The sequence below is a fragment of the Schistocerca cancellata genome, chromosome 2 (genome assembly GCF_023864275.1).
Source record: "Schistocerca cancellata isolate TAMUIC-IGC-003103 chromosome 2, iqSchCanc2.1, whole genome shotgun sequence".
In the NCBI taxonomy this organism is placed as follows: Eukaryota; Metazoa; Arthropoda; class Insecta; order Orthoptera; family Acrididae; genus Schistocerca; species Schistocerca cancellata.
The window spans coordinates 705,003,836-705,021,644 of record NC_064627.1 but is presented as its reverse complement, the minus strand read 5'-3'; the positions used below and the strand labels follow the sequence as shown (position 1 = coordinate 705,021,644).

The 17,809-nt window shown below is 38.4% G+C and overlaps 1 protein-coding gene across 2 annotated transcripts in view; it reads right to left on the bottom strand.

Annotated features, from left to right (window-relative positions):
* Window positions 1–1,878: 1,878 nt before the first annotated feature.
* Window positions 1,879–17,809, bottom strand: part of LOC126162495 (run domain Beclin-1-interacting and cysteine-rich domain-containing protein) — a 234,971-nt gene continuing 219,040 nt past the window's right edge. For both annotated transcript variants that reach the window (XM_049919039.1, XM_049919040.1), the window contains exons 11-13: window positions 8,318–8,500; window positions 8,088–8,241; window positions 1,879–4,733 (exon numbers count right to left, since the gene is read on the bottom strand). In XM_049919039.1, coding sequence (XP_049774996.1) covers window positions 4,521–4,733; window positions 8,088–8,241; window positions 8,318–8,500 — 550 coding nt within the window. In that variant the 3' untranslated portion in view covers window positions 1,879–4,520. The remainder of the gene's footprint in view (window positions 4,734–8,087; window positions 8,242–8,317; window positions 8,501–17,809) is intronic.

Below are 17,809 nucleotides of genomic sequence, written 5' to 3'. Positions count from 1 at the left end.
CATGTGGAGTATTAACCAAAACTGTCATATTGGACGCAGAATCAAACACATTTGTTACGTTACTTGATATTTTCAGGAGAAAAAGGCAATGTTGCTTCTTATTAATATAATACATTCAGAGTCACAGCAGTATTTGACCAACCATAACTGATGCTGAATGTGCACGTCGTCATATAATATGAAGGGCTTATTTCAATAGTGGTACAAGTCCATTAGCTCCACTTTTCTGTCTATAATGCTTCTGAAATTAGTGATCCAAACAAACATAAACAAAGGTTCATCTCTAGCAAGAAGCCATATGCTTGAATATTTATGGTATCTCAAATGCAGATTTGTCAGCGCTCATTTAACTTTACGACTCTGTATCTCAAAATGAACAAAAATGGACTTGTACCACTATTGAAATAAGCCCTTCATATGCACACACAGCACATCGATCTCGTGAGGCACAAGGCTCTCATAACGAAGTACGTACGTCGGTCAACAGATGACACTAGGAAAAGTATGTTAACTGTGCTTTTTAGTTGCTACTTGCGACTCTTAGTTGCGACTTGTCACGGAAATCGCAGTTGGACTCCATAGCGTACCGCAGAGATGGACGTAGTACGAACTTTGGCCAACAGATGCCACTGTTAACCGCGCTTTTTAGTTGCTACTTGCGACTCTTAGTTGCGACTTGTCACTGAAATCGCAGAAAGCAGTGCTAAATTCGACCAATGGATGGCTCACATCTTTGAATATGAAATACTACTTGCGACCGCTAACTGTGACTGAAATCGCAGATTCTGTAAAGTTGCTACTGTGATATCTGTGACTTCTCAGTCACTGTGATTTCTAACAGATACGCGATTTCCTGCCCACCACTAGTAGTAACAAAGCAGAGCTTTGTAAGAAAGGATAAGTACAACACAACTTTAAGTATTCAAGTGTCAAGCCAGCAGAAAAGGTGAATTTTTGAAAGTCATAAGTTACTAGGAGAGCTGACAGCAAAGGCAAAACCAGGGCACCTGATGTCACAGCCATCCACACCACCACAGGGCAAACAGGTAGCACCAAAATAAATACCTCACCTTTCCTATCAAATGTCTCATTGCTGACTGCCGAGTGCTGATCACCACCTCCACAGAGTGTATTCTCAGTTCTTGTGTTAGTTTAGCTATACTGTGTGATGGGAGGCTATGGAGATCGACCTTCCGCACATCTAGCTGTTTCCAATCGTCCATGGAAACAGGACTCTGGCTGGAAGGACACTGTTGCTGCCAGCTGCACTGCCATCTTCTGAGGCCACACTGATGGCATGTGGAGACTGCCATCATTCTGCAGGCATGCTCGAAGCTTGACCTCCATGAACTGATTTCTTCTCATCATCCACCTTCGGGAGGGTGAATGCCGCTGCTGTTTATCTTGTTCCTGCGGCAGAAACCGATGCTGCTAGCTCCTGTCTCCTAAACGGGGACTGAGAGCCAACCCCTGGAAGCCAGTGAATACTTCAGGTGGACCTGGTTTGAGACTCTGGAGTGTAAATCTTTGAGGTCTATGAGAACACTTTGGAGATTGATTTGCAGTGCTAGAGGCTGATAGATTCCATGGGTTGATGTCACAGCTGCCATCCAACTCTTTGCTCTGCCAGTAATACTGCGAGCTGATCGCACAACAGGATCTCACTGCCTGCCCAGTTGAGGCATAGTGCTTTGGAAGACAATCCTTTATTACTTCCCAATAAATGTGTAACTGGGAATGATGTTTTCTTGGTGCTCTTGAATGTAATTAAGACCTTACCACCACATCCCGCCTGGTTCTCTCCTGATGACTATAGGAGTCTGAGTCTGTAATATGTTCCAACTTCTCCAAATATCTTTCAGAAACATATCTTTTATGCAGGTGCTTTTATTCCACAGTATTAGAAGTAAAGAACAAAAAATACTCGACAAATATTGTTGAACAAAATACTGCTCTCATTAATCTGTATTTACCTTAATAGTACACACCATTTTCAGTTTATCTCAGTTTATCTTAAAATACAGATTTTACTAAATACAACTTTTATACAAACATTTATTTCATTGTGCTTAGTAATACAGTAGAAAGTCATCAACAAATTATACTTTTTCAGTCTAAGGTGTTACATTTCACAGCTTCATCAGTGTAATACTATAGTTATTATTATTTACAATAGAGGCAACAATTAATAACATATTATCTTTGGTAAAACTTTGTGTAATAATACAACAACAACAGAGATAAAAACAAGTTTTTTTTTGTTTTTTTTTTTTTGTTTTTGTTTTTAAGTGTTATATTACAAATAGTGATAACAGAAACAGCCTTATGGATTCAACTATATCATCAATTTGTCTTACGCCTTAGCACTTGCTGATTCCAACAAAAACTGTGTGATGCTTTTGACTTAGTCACATTATATATTAACCTGATAAATGAAGCTGCCTAGCTGAAGGATAATTACTTATATATTAATGTAACATTTCCTTCAATTATAGTCACTGAAACAGCACCATTCATTTTTCTCTCGTTGCATTAACAAAATAAAGATATTTTTTGAAATTTGTAAGTTGTATACAAGGAATAAACACTTCAGTCTTCTGAAGCACTTCATTTTAAGTTACTGGAAGATGCACCGATTACACTCAAAATATCTGCAAAACTAAGTTGAGAAAATATTTAAACCAGACACAAAAAGAAATCTACTTTTACTATAATCCTCTTGTATATTTAGGTTACACTGTCATGCAAAATAAATCACACCTGCATGAGTTATGTGCATCCTATATCTGAAGTTCGTCAATAAGTTCTTCACAAAAAGTATTTCACTTAGTACAAAAATACTGTTACACAACCATGGAGAAACACTGTGTAATTTATGTCAATAAAATGTACTGCTACTAATGGAGAGGAACAAGCAAAGTGTCAAAATGTAGGCACAACTACAACAATGCTTAAGCTGTGGAAAACAGCACAAGATTAGCCTATCATTCTAATACAAACTTCTTCATTCTTTGCCAACTAATGTTATAACAAGTCTTTCAGTTACAAGTAATCACTGAACAGGAATGCAGACAAAATTCTCCAGTAATTAGTATATAAATTTAATTTGTTAAATGTCTTACTGCAATAGACCCATTGTTACTGAGACATGTTCCTATGTATTTTACTTCCTTGTTGAATGCTGTCACTCCATTGTAAGGAGGGGATTGTGGAGTATCATCTATTTACTTTTACTGTTAACATTTAATAACTTCCCTCCATATACAAAATTATATAGGAGAGGAGGAAGAAAAGGAAGATGTTGGAATATGGGACAGCATATTATACCTGTAATATACAGATTCAGAAAATTTATTTTATATCACAAAATGAATCTGTGCTGTTGTTGATGAGAAATGTAACAATAATTCCATAGTGCTATAATATATGCTGCCATAGATTTAGCTGACAACTATTTGATCATACTAATTATCACCAGTGCCTGCTGCTTATTATCACATGCAATAATGGGACACATCACAACACTGTATAAATCATCTAAAACTCAGTGAGGCTTCTTTCAAATGTATACATAGCTATACTTTGGCTTGTTGACTAGATTTTATTCTTATAGGGAACGAGGGAACGTGGTTGTCATTTCCTGCCAACAGCAAAAATTGCACGAAGAAAAGATCATTTCCACAGCACAAATATTCTTAACCACTTCACAAAAAGCAAGCTACTAGAAAAAATAGCCTTTACTGTTCTGGAGGCTGCACCAACATCATTGGGACCACACTGTGGAAAAAAGTGATGAGAGGATCAAGAAATTAGACAAATTGTGGGACTCAGATTGGAAGATGAAAGGATGGAGCAATGGAGGTGCAGTCACCAATTACTGTTCCAAAAATGTAGTCAGCTGTCAACCCCCCCCTTTTTTTTTTTAAAAAAAAAAAAATAGCAACGATACAAGTTGCTATGAATACTGATACTGCAGTTGTTAAAATCATGAAAATTTCAGTTTTCATGCGATACACTGCTCATCAGTTTCATCATCGTTATTCCTTTTGTTGATGATAGTCTCATATCTTTTATTCTCTGTGGAATACATCTCTATAAAACAGCAAAAAATGATGCAGCTGGTAGATACTACTTACTGACATCAGATTTAAAAGATTAAAGATGGCTATAAAATCAGTTACATAACATATGTTCCAGCATGGAACATATGTCCCAGTATGGAAAACAAATAATAATAATAATAATAAAGGTTTGACTTTAAAATTCAGAAAGCTTGTGCTATTGTCCTTCAACATGTAACAATGTTACCTGATACACTAATTGAAATATCCCTGAGGATTAAAACAAATAAACTTAGACATGCTAATAATACATGCATTAACTGATAATCACTTCTTTTTTTCTTCCAACAATACTTTCATTTTTACTACCTCTGCTTAATAAGAGATCTAATTTGTGAGAAGTGAAGCAGGATGACAGATTTCAATGTATTAAAGGGAAGTCTTATACAAGACATTTACCTAAGGAGGTTCAACAGGTTCTGGTATTTCCTCACAGCTTTTTCTGCGTGCACTAATCCTTTCACATCTGGGACAAGGTGCTGGAGACCAACACGCCGAATGGAAACAGGAACCACAGTTACCACATCGAGTCACTGTTCCAAGCTGCCAAGGAAAGATTACATCATGTGCTGCATGGCACAGCTCACACACAAATCCACGTGCCTGACATAGCTGCAACAGATTTTACTAGGTTAGTAATCCAGTATCTCACAATGAATCAGTTAGATAAATGCTGAGTATTAATTTTATCAAATAAAAGAGGCTCTAAACCTAGCAGTATTAAAACAAATAAAACAGTTATGGCTCTACATTCCTAGAAACTACATGTAAGTTGAAACTTCCTGGTAGATTAAAACCGTGTGCCAGACTGAGACTCTAACTCGGGACTTTTGCCTTTTGCAGGCAAATGCTCTCACCAGCGAGCAACTCAAGCATGACTCACGACATGTCTTTACAGCTTTACTTATGATAGTATTTAGTCTCCTACCTTCCAAACAGGTCATGAGTCATGCTTGGGTAGCTCACGGGTAGAGCCCTTTCCCACGAAAGGCAAAGGTTCGGAGTTTGAGCCTCGGTCTGGAACGCGGGTTTGATCTGCCAGGAAGTTTCGTTTCAGCACATACTGCGGAGTAACATACCTCCATTTCCTTATAGAAAGATTCCAAAGTTGCACAGTACCATATTTTATGGACTACAAGATATTACAGACTGTAAGATGCACCTTCATTTTTAAGCAATTTTTTAAAAAGTAACATTTTTACCATTTTTATTATTAGATTGCAAAACCAGACTAACAAATTTTCTTAGTTTATAAAACCAAACAGACCTTTAAAATTCCTGAAAATCATTATCTGTACTTACTTCTTCTTCTTATAATTTCTTCTCTCATTCTAGACCATGGTCATTTTATCCACTGACCTTTAAAATTCCTGAAAATCGTTATCTGTACTTACTTCTTCTTCTTACAATTTCTTCTCTCATTCTAGACCATGGTCATTTTATCCACTGACACACTTGTTTGAGTGTAGGTTGTTTTAAAGCTTCATTTGGTGTGAATTCATGTTTGGTTTCATCCATCATCCATTTGTTCCATTCCTTTCTCATATACACTATAAATGGCTTATTTATCAAGACATCAAGAGGTTGCAGTTATGAAGCAAGTCCTCATGAAGTAACAGCAAGCTCTGTATTTCCCTGTCCCAATTTCTCTTTCACAGAATTTTTCAAATGACTACTAAACCGATCTAGCACACGAAGAGAACTCATCAATAAATCACATTTTCTTCTCACCCACATTCAGTTAATCAACAATTTTGTACCAGCCTCATCCTTGTCAAGAATGTGAACAACAGCACCTGGTGATATTTCAGAAGGTTTTGGCATTGTTTTGCACTTGAAAATGATCATTGGATTAAGTTTAGTACCGTCACAGACCAACATGAAAGGACAGCAGTGTAGTGCATTTTTTCATGTCCACTTGTTTTTATAGTTATATCTAAAAAGAAAGATGATGAGACTTACCCAACAAAAGTGCTGGCAGGTCGATAGACACACAAACAAACACAAACATACACACAAAATTCTAGCTTTCGCAACCAACGGTTGCCTCGTCAGGAAAGAGGGAAGGAGAGGGAAAGACAAAAGGATTTGGGTTTTAAGGGAGAGGGTAAGGAGTCATTCCAATCCCGGGAGCGGAAAGACTTACCTTAGGGGGAAAAAAGGACAGGTATACACTCGCACACACACACACATATCCATCCGCATACACACAGACACAAGCAGGCATTTTATAGTTATAGTTTCAGCACCCTTCATAGCAACAGTTTTGTTACTCTGCAGCCGGCCGGAGTGGACGAGCGGTTCTAGGCGCTACAGTCTGGAACCGCGCGACTGCTATGGCTGCAGGTTTGAATCCTGCCTCAGGCATGGATGTGTGTGATGTCCTTAGGTTAGTTAGGTTTAAGTAGTTCTAAGTTCTAGGGGACTGATGACCACAGCAGTTAAGTCCCATAGTGCTCAGAGCCATTTGAACCATTTGTTACTCTGCACATAAAATTCAGAGGAGTTTTGTTCATATTTGCTATTTGGCTTAGTTCCACACTGGTTTTCTTTAGATGTTGAATAATACTATGATGGAAATATAATATTTTTTCTTCATGCTCTTCTGGCATTTTCTGAGATATTTTGGTTTTAGTTCGCATGCTAAGTCCATGATATTTCATAAACCTGTAGCATCAACCAACTCCACCCCTAAAGTCTGTTAGGTTCCACTGTGCACTAGCTTACGAGTGTGTATTTCAATCTTTTTGTATTAATTCCAAAGCCATTCTGATGATGTCCTTGAATACATTTCATCATCATCATTATCATAATTAGTTTTGGCCATTTTGCATTCAGTCCTCTATTTGCACATTTACTCTTCCTCATTTTATTAAGTTCTTCTTTGTTACCCTGCCAATCGCAAATGGTTTTTTCTGTTGGTGGAGGGCCGAAATTCTGCTCTGTTTCAGTTTTCTTCTGCATATGCTACTACTTTCAATTTATAGTCCATATCATATGAATACCTTCTATTTTTTTCCATTACAAAACTAGCTACTAAAAAAAATATTTTACTGTTATCAATAACACAAATCACTTTCAATTCAACTTCACTTGCAGCACAGACTGCCATGATGCATCATAGGCTAGACAATATACTGGGTATGTGTTGGTGGGCCGGGAGGGAGATAGTGTTAGCGAGCTTGTGAATCCTTTCAATTCATGTTCATCGCATCAGTGCAATGCTGCTGGCAGTTGAATCCAGTGTCGCCAGATGGAGAGAGGTTTCATGTGGCTTTGAATATATGGCTATTTTTAACATTGGTGGGCATTTCAAATAGAAAAAAGTGGACATTTTTATATTAATTTTGAGTATAAGGCACACCTGAATTTTGGACACAATTTTTCGAAGAAAAAAATATGTCTTACAGTCCATAAAATAAGGTAGTATACATCAAGATATAATTCACTTGTGTCAAGTGTAGTTCAATGGTTTAATAGGATGCAGATTCAAAGTGGAACAGGCTGTAGTCAATCTTTCATGCCTCTTGATTATCTCTTTCACATAATGTATACTGTCTGATGACCAGGACAATTAATGCACACTTGAGGATGTGGAAGACAAGATGCGAGCAGGAGGGGTGGGGGTGGGGAGGAGGGAGGTAGGGAAGGTTGAAGGTACTGCCTTCACAAATTGCTAGCAAACATCCTTGGATGTTGCTTGGTTTTCACATCTCGTAACAGTGTATCCATATTCTATTTCTTACAGCATCACAAAAGGTTTGAGGCATTTAAGCACACAAGGACTGATGCATTTAAGCACACATAAGCCAAAGGATTAACACTGCTAAACAGCCCCTGTTTGGAATGCCCATGTTCACTAAATCTGAACACATTCAGACCTTGCTGGGATCCTAGAGGAATATTTCAAGATGGAATATACACTGTAGTTTAGCATAAAGTAAGACAAATGTTAATTAAACATACCTCACAGTCCTCTGTATGGGCTAGACTAGCATTTACTAATTCTGATAATCTTGACAGCAATGTACCATTCTTCACTTCAATGAGATCCTGTATAGAGTAAGTGTCCACCTGGGTATAAATATACGTGGGCTCTCTTCTGAAGCCTTCCTGCAGACTGAATTATCCATTCATTGTGTAATTTTTGCATGCTGCTGCATTAGCAAGCTTCACAGTAAAATCAGTTAACTTACCTTTCAGCAAATCTGCATAAAAATATAAAATCCTTCAGATAACACAACTGCAACCTCAGCTGTCGGCATTTTTCTAACTGTTTAGCTTTTCTGTACAGGCCAGGATTCAAATCATTAATAATAAACAGTGGATCACCAATCATTTGGTCCAGCAGGCGATATGAAAAAGTTGACACTGGACACCTGCACAATTAAGAAATATTTAAATTATCATAAAAGAGAACATCATCAAAATGAAAATGATTGACTCAACAACAATTTAGCAAATTATGAAGACTTTTCTCATAATGTAATTTAAACATCCATGGAAGGTCCAGGATGAAATTTAAAATTTTCAGATATCTATGTTTGCAGTGAAGTTTGTGCTCTCATTTTCCTCCTTGTGTAATATTCTGTCAACTACCCTAGCTCTCTTAGTTCTCTTCTTCAGGTGTCGGAGTCCAATTCTGTTGCTTACTGTTTGGACTCTGATACAATGAACAGGACATGTTAATCACTATCAAAGTATTGGTTTTCTGGAGCCTTCCAAGAATAAAACAGTTTTTCAGAAATTTAAGACCTTTATTGGCTCTGACAAACCATAAAAATCTTATGAGACAATTCTGTTCACACTGTCAGACATAGAAAGGCTCACTGAAGAAATGTGACATCTGAGACATACAAAAAAAAAAAAAGGCGGGGGGGGGGGGGGAGGGGTGGTGGTACTCAGAACAACAACAGATCAAGGTTCCTAAAGGAGCAAATACCAAGGCAGAAGGAACTAGAATTTCATACCTTCCGAACACAAATGATTCTCTGAGAAGATTGAACAATACTTTGAAGAACTAGTTACCAATATAGATTGACTTCTCAAACAAAACTAAAAGGTCTATTATCCTGCATGGCAGAAGATAATCCTGGGCTCTAAAACCACATACCACAAGAAACTGGCAATTTGTATGTTGTGCAGATTATAAGAATTGTTGAATAAAGAAGTGAAGAACAGAAAATTACATCCGATGTGAGTGTGAAACTATATCAGCTGTCACCAAACATACCTATGACCATAAAATAAGATCACAATAGCAGCATCATGGTACAGGTGATAAACTTATGGGGCAGTGTAATGAACAAAGCAATCTAGATTGGAGGGGTGGATAATATAATTAACAAGGAAAGGGGAATTAGTTTAAGTGTGGAAATTGCAACACCATTGGCTTAAATCAAGCCAGAAAACATATCAATGCTCTCTCTACGAAGCTAATTATGTTTTCTGTTCACAGGAATAGTGTAACGACACTTCCTTAATTACAACTTTTTGTAGTGTGAACTCTTGATTTCTATAAGACTGTTTATTCTTTGATGGTGCTGGAAAATAACTGTTAGGGTAGTACACAGAGCTGCTAATTGTTCACAGTTTGGCTGGAGTTCAAACAGTAAGAAACTAAACTTGTGCTTAGCCCATGAAAAAGACAACTAGGGAAGTTGTCAAAATATTGCAGAATGAAAATGAAAACATTAACCCAGATGCAAAACAGAAGCTTGGAAATTATTGATCCACCAAGGAATCCTAAAGAACAGCAGAGTTTGATTTATTCACATTTCAAGCATGGCCACTTTACTTACATCTTTTGTAAATTGTCTTCAAGTCATCCTGTGGTAAAGTTTCCTTCTGTTTCAATAAAATATCTGTTTGACATTTCAAAAATGCTGCAAATCGCATGAAATGATGATAGTTTATTGTAGCTCTGATGTCATTGAAACACCCGTGATGATGTCAGAGGGAAAATATGACAATCTGCATGAGTACAACACTGAAAATAATCAATTAGAGACAGTAAGAGTTCCTTCTCATCCTGTCCGGTAAGTCTCCCCTGACTCAAGGCTCTGGGTGACTTTTCTGAACTGTACCCCTTTTCCTAAACCTCTCCAGTCCTTTCCGTCCCCCTCTTCCTTCCTCTTCAACCCTTCTGCTAGGAGGAGGAGCCATTGGCTCCAAAACCTTGTAGAAGACAAACCTGTATGAGTAGGCTGATACAGACTGGTGTACGAAATGGTAACTGTACATTGTTATGAACACAGAAAACCAAAAGGCATGGCTAGAATGGAGTTACAGAGCAGTGCGTACTAATAAATGGTATGGCTTGTGACACTGTGGGCACAACATTTCCTCTACTAGCTACGGTCATTGGTACAATCACACTTAAGTAGACACAACCTATGTTGCACTGACCCAAGAAGCCGCTAGAGTTAGCAACACAGAAAGGGAGAATTACAGCCGGGTAAATGCATCTGCACATACAGGAGTATCACACAAGGCAACATCAACAGTATCAGGACTATAAGCAAAAAATCTTTCTGTGCTGTAGCGGTTCTGATTTTGATTTGTGTAATCTACTGCTGTTTGAAAAAAGTTGGTACATCACTCAGATTTACCTGTGCACCAAACATCCATTGATTGGTTTGTAAACACACAGGTAAGGAATAGTGAGAGGTTACATGTAAATTATTTGATAAACTTAGAGTGTATTAGCGAGCAAGAAATAGATTCAAACAAGATTCAGACGATAAGTCAATGTGTTGGACATAGAAAGTAATGCTTCAGAAATAAGAGTCAATCCAAGAAACCTTATGAGATTTAGTTCTGTGGGTATAGAAGGATAACTAAACTGAACAACGTATAATTATCACTGTGAGTGATGAGATTTTTTCATAAATACTTCAAGCTGAGAAATCCGAGGTGAACTTTTTGAACAGAGGGGGAGATGTTGCACTCCAGAATAGTGTCGCTAGTGAACACTAAAAATTCGTTAAAGTTCTTCAGTGGTGATATCAGAAACCAAGCTGCCTAAGTCAATGACCAGCAAACTGCCACCTAGAAAGAAATGGATGAAGCAATTATGGCAAGTGAGATCGGCCAAGCGCCCAAGTCTGCAAACAAAGCACAATGACATCTTGGCAACAGACAGATGGTGTCGTACTGGTGACAGAGCAGGGTGTCAAAAGAAAGGTCAGCAACAATGCAACACTATATATTCAGCTACTGATGCAGCAGAAAAGAGCATCTGAAAGACAAAGTCGTGAAAGTCTGAAGCCGCTAGGAGAGCTGACCACACGAGAAAGCTAGTGTGCATAATGTCATAGCTATCCCCACTGCAGCAGAATCCACACAATGCACCAGCATAAATACTACACCGTTCTTAATCTGTGAGCTGAGTTGCAGTCGTCCTTTGATTCAGAGGAAGCTATGTCAGTTGATGGTCTACAACCTTCTATGGAGTTGCAAGTCTTGCTAGAGGGACTCAGCAACTTCATGCTGAAGTGCGAACTTCCGGTACATCACTGATGGGGTGCAGAGGCCACCATCACCCTGCTGGGCAACTGGATACTTGATCAGTGGGGCCAAGAAGCTGTTTGCCATTGTAAGGGGGAGCCACTGTTGCAGCATGTCCTATTCCTGCAGCCGAGGATGCTGCTGGCAATCTCTGGCTACTAACTGGAGGGCAAATCTCACGGATATGTCTGCTTGTGTCTGTTATGTGCGGATGGATGTGTGTGTGTGTGTGTGCGCGCGCGCGAGTGTACACCTGCCCCCCCCCCCCCCCCCCCCCCCCCCCCCAAGGTAAATCTTTCCGCTGCCAGGATTGGAATGACTCCTTACCCTCTCCCTTAAAACCCACATCCTGAACAGGCTCAGCAGTTGTTACTGAGGGACTGAGGAGGACCTATCCACACATTTTCTGTGTGGGTATGTTTGTTGATAGCTCATTTCTTGTGCAAGGATAATGACAGTGGTTGCAGATCTGTGCAACAAAGCAAATGTCTGCAGGACCGATCATGTCTGTCACTATTCTACAGTTCAGACAACTGCAGCTACAGTGTCAAGACTATGGCAGGCAGGCAGTGTCACGAGAAGCATTAGCAGTCTGTCATACTGCCAGTGGCAGCAAGGGGCGCATTTGAACAATGTATAAAGTCCACAAATAGATGCAGCCAGTGGGTTAATGTGTTCTGGATACAGTTAAAGGCTTCAATTAGTTTAACAAAACTACTGTGAGGTTATACTAGGAATAAAACAGACAGTAGTGTTTCAGCTGACAATAACTAAATATCCTGAGGCTTATCATCATATTAAGTAATTTTTAAAGTGAAAGAGTAACACGCTGCAGATACTGAAAATGAAGCTCTCACTTTGAGGATGAAGAAGATACAAACTAATCAAACTGATCAAATAAATGATCAGATGAATGAACAGTTTTTGCAAATAAATGGCCATTTTGTTCAGGTAAATGAAAAGATTGACAATTCTGGTACTGAGGTGGGTCACGTCAGTTCATATTTAAAAGGGTGCATAGACCATTTTGAAAGGAGGAAGACCTATGAACCAATTAGATGGAGTGGAGTAGGGGACAGCCAATGGGTTTGAAACGTACAGTGTACAATTTGAAGAAGAAATAAAGTAAATACAAAATTTACTGATTATTGGGAGAACATAAATTTGTTTATGAGAGGACATTACACAAGTAAAGCAAGATATGCTACAAAGTGCAGAGGCTATTATGGAAGTAAAAGATAATGTTTACTCCTCATTGCTGATGAGACAGAAAATAAGGCAACCACAAGGGCATTTAAAGAAGGGAAAGTTAATGGGCAACCACCAAAAATAACTCAGTTCTGAACTGGGCAGGAGCTTAAAGTCAACTTTAGCATTTATTAAAACACAGATTCAGAACTAGCTGAAATCTTCTGCAGTGAACTTTGAAAAGCTCGAACAGGAACAGAAAAAGGGTTGTACTGAGCTACAGGAACCAAGAACCAAATATGGTAAGGAAATCAAATTATGTGTTAAGAGCAATAAAAACCCTTGTGGGAATTCCAGAGAAGATTTATATTTGGGAGAAGAGATGGATTTAATACACAAACAGCTTGCAAAGAACAATGGCCTGTACTGTTTCTGAATGTGCTTACAGGAACATTTTCCAAATGATGGAATAGCCACGAACAGACCAATTTGTACTGAGTCATTTAGAGGGTTAAACTGCTCAGTAAGACATGCTACATATGGCTGATTTAGTCACCTATGGGCAGTCTGTGATTGCCTTTAAGGACAAGTAATGGTCTGACGGGGCACATAAAATAGAGTAGAACCAAACCAAATAAATCCACTGGACGTGAATAACTTGGCATCAGCTGTATCAGGTGCAGATACTACCTGTTAGTGACATTTAAAACTTTGTGCTGAACCAGGGCTGTAAACCATATTTTCCGCTTATCACAAGCAGTCGCTTAACCATTAAGGTATCTATGCACACCTCGCAGGCCAACCCAAACTTCCACATGTCATACTGTCTACATCCTTATACCATAGCCCCTTACTTTCAACACTGAATGCTTGCAGATTAATTCTGTATTTCCACAGTAGTGAAAATAAGATTATGGGGAACACAGAATTATACATCGTAGATAAGTGGAGAGAACAGACACCACATATACATAAATATAAGTATCAAATAGGGATAATGCAGGAGTAGGTTTAATAATGAATAAAAAAATAGTAACACAGGTAAGCTACTACGAACAGCATAGTGAACGCATTATTGTAGCCAAGATAGACACAAAGCCCGGCTTACCACAGTAGTACAAGTTTATATGCCAACTAGCTCCGCAGATGATGAAGAGATTGATGAAATATATGTGTGATAAAAGAAATTATTGAGATGGTGAAGGGAGACAAAAATTTAATAGTCATGGGGGACTGGAATTCGATAGCAGGAAAAGGAAGAGAAGGAAAAGTAGTAGGTGAATATGAAATGGGGATAAGGAATGAAAGAGGAAGCGCCTGGCAGAATTTTGCACAGAGCATAACTTAACTTGGTTTAAGAATCATGAATGAAGGTTGTATACGTGGGCGAGACCTGGAGACACTGGAAGGTTTCACATAGATTATATAATGGTAAGACAGAGATTTAGGAACCAGGTTTTACATTGTAAGACATTTCCAGGGATAGATGTGGACTCTGACCACAATTTAATTGGTTATGAACTGTACATTAAAACTAAAGAAACTGCAAAAAGGTAGAAATTTAAAGAGGTGGGACCTAGATAGACTGACAGAACCAGTTCTAGAGAGTTTCAGAGAGAGCATTAGGGAATGTTTGACAAGAACAGAGGAAAGAAATACCATAGAAGACGAATGGGTAGCTTTGAGAGATGAAATAGTGAAGACAGCACAGGATGAAGTAGTTAAAAAGATGAGGACTAGAAGAAATCCTTGGGTAACAGAAGAGACATTGAATTTAATTGATGAAAGGAGAAAATATAAAAAAGCAGCAAATAAAGGAGGCAAAAAGGAATACAAATGTCTCAAAAATGAGATTGACAGGAAGTGCAAAATGGCTAAGCAGGGATGGCTATAGGATAATTGTAAGGATGTAGAGGCATATATCACTAGGGGGTGAGATAGATACTGCCTACAGGAAAATTAAAGAGACCTCTGGAGAAAAGAGAACCAACTGTATGAATATCAAAAGCTCTGATGGAAAACCAGTTCTAAGCAAAGAAGGGAAAGCCAAAAGGTGAAAGGAGTACGTAGAGGGTCTATACAAGGGCAATGTACTTGAGGGCAATATTATGGAAATGGAAAAGGACATAGATGAGGATGAAATGGAAGAAATGATACTGTGTGAAGAATTTGACAGAGCACTGAAAGACCTGAGTCGAAACAAGGTCCCTGGAGTAGACAACATTCCATCAGAACTACTGAAAGCCTTGGGAGAGCCAGTCATGACAAAACTCTCTACCGTCTGGTGAGCAAGATGTATGAGACAGGAAAAATATCCTCAGACTTCAAGAAGAATATAATAATTCCAATCCCAAACAAAGCAGGTGTTGACAAGTGTGAAAATTAATAAACTATCAGTTTAATAATGGCTGCAAAATACTAACACGAATCCTTTACAGTTGAATTGAAACTGGTAGAAGGTGACCTCGAGGAAGATCAGTTTGGATCCCCTAGAAATGTTGGTACACAGGAGGCAATACTGACGCTATGACTTATCTCAGAAGATAGATTAAGGAAAGGCAAACTTATGTAAACTTAGAGAAAGCTATTGACAATGCCGACTGGATTACTCTCTTTCAAGTTCTGAAGGTGGCAGGTGTGAAATACAGGGAGCGAGAGGCTACTTACAATTTGTACAGAAACCAGATGGCAATTGTAAGAGTCGGGGGGCACAGAAGGGAAGCAGTGGTTGAGAAGGGAGTGAGACAGTATTGTTGCCTACCCCCGATGTTATTCAATCTGTATATTGAGCAAGTAGTAAAGGAAACACAAGAAATATTTGGAGTAGGAATTAAAATCCATGGTGAAGAAATAAAAACTTTGAGGTTTGCCGAAGATATTGTAATTCTGTCAGAAGACCTGAAAGAAAAGTTGAATGGATTGGACAGTGTCTTGAAAGGAGGATATAACATTACGAGTCAAGATAGCTGTAACGGAAATTGAATAGCGTAAAGTTATCATTAAAAATGCACGCCGCGCAATTTAATTGAATAGCGTAAAGTTATCATTAAAAACGCACGCTGCGCGATTTGGGACGATTTGGTTGGTCATAATAGTAGTAACATGCTTTTGAATACAATTAAAATATAACGGCGATACCTGTTTAGTGTTATTGGAAATAATATGTAGTAAATTAATGAGTAAGGTAGCCAATCCTATAAGAAGAGGTGAAATTGGGCATATTAAGGTGTTTTGCTTTATGTCGACTAAGCCGTTTATACGGCGTCTTTTTTTCGTTTACTCTTAGGAGGGGGGAAAAAAAAAAAAAAAAAAGAGAGAGAGAGAGAGAGAGAGAGAGAAAAGAAAAGTAACGAAGTGTTAATTGCGCGTTGTGAAAAATATAGGGGCGAATTTTAAATAGCTACAGTGTATAATTAGACTAACAAATGGACATTCAGTTACACGAAATAGCGGACAGCGAAGTGTGGTCATTAAATTGAGTACACCTACAGGGCGGTAAATTCCGGGATAAGTCTATTCGCATCTCACGAGGGACGCGGTATTGAGACCGTTTTTTTTTTTTAATTATATCACGGAGAGCGGGCTTCAATTTATAAAAAGGAGAAAAGATGTATCATTATCATTGACTGTTGGTGTTAAGCAACCAAAACTGTTCATCAAAGGGTTTCGGTGAATGAGTGGTGAATGCGAAATGAAACTGTGAATGAAGTTATGTTAAATAAAGCAGAAGAGACAAGACAGTTTGGTCATATCTGTTATTATTCCATAAACCGTAACATTTCTTCTCGTTGTACGAAGCCCTTATAGACGATCGTTATGACCATTTGCTTTGAAGGGATCTCGTTACGAGTTAAGTTTTGGGGACCTGGTCAACAGGGGATAGTTCGTAGATCTTAACTACTGCAGCTATTCTGGAATCAGGTGCTACCGTGACCGTTGTGTGTTGTCAATGGCTTTAGGTCATCATATCTCATGCTCTAAGATCGACGCGCCTTTCCTCTTGGTATAACGGTGTCTCACGGTAACAACGACAACGCTGACGGCGAAGGAAGATACGGTAGAAGTGGCGTCCAACGTGGGGCTCGATCAATCGAGGATTGCTGCATCGAGTCGAGTGTCATCCGGATTCACAAACCCTAGTTGTGTCCAATAGGATGGTTAAGTGTGAAAGCAGCTGTTTCAATGTTAGCGCACAGATAGAAGAGCTTTTGAAACAAATAGTCGAGTTTGAGTCCGATGCTTGTAAGGGGATTGACAAGTATTTAGTAGATCAAACTAAAAGACTTGACGAAGATCTATCTGAATGGATAGAAATAAAAGGAAATAAAATTGTAGACAAGGTTAAGACTACTATTGGATCCCAGCCAAATGAAAATATCAATGAGCACCTAAGTAGAAATGATGAATTAATTAAGCTCTTAACTAGCGAAATTCAGAAAATAAAGGAGAAAATAGTTGATGAGTTACCTAAATGGCAAAAGGAAATCAATCATAAATTGGCGGAGTTAGAACGAAAGTCATCACAAAATTTGTTGACAGAGGACGAACGTTCGGAGAATAGGTCGAAAAACAACCGAACATGTGATAATACGAAGTACAATTGTGGTGAAAATTTGCATTGGGAAGTTCTGAAAAGAACAACCTGCATCCGAAAATCTTTATCAATAATTTCAAAAGAATATTTCCACGTAGCTGCTAGTTGCAAAATATAGTAGCAGCCAGTGAGTCTGTCCAATGAAAGAGGTATTCTTCAATAATCGCTAAAAGTGAGCGATACTACCAGGTATGATTAAAATAACTGTATAAAAAAAAAAAAAAAAAAGTTGAGACTTGTGATTTCGGTAGATAAATATATATAAATACATAGTGAAAATAAGTGTATGTCTTGGTAGTGAATAATAATGTCAAAACGAACGAAAAGAATACATGATAATGTGCAGTTGAGTAGAGTAATGAGTAGAGAGAGAGAGAGAGGAAAGTGAAGAGGATAT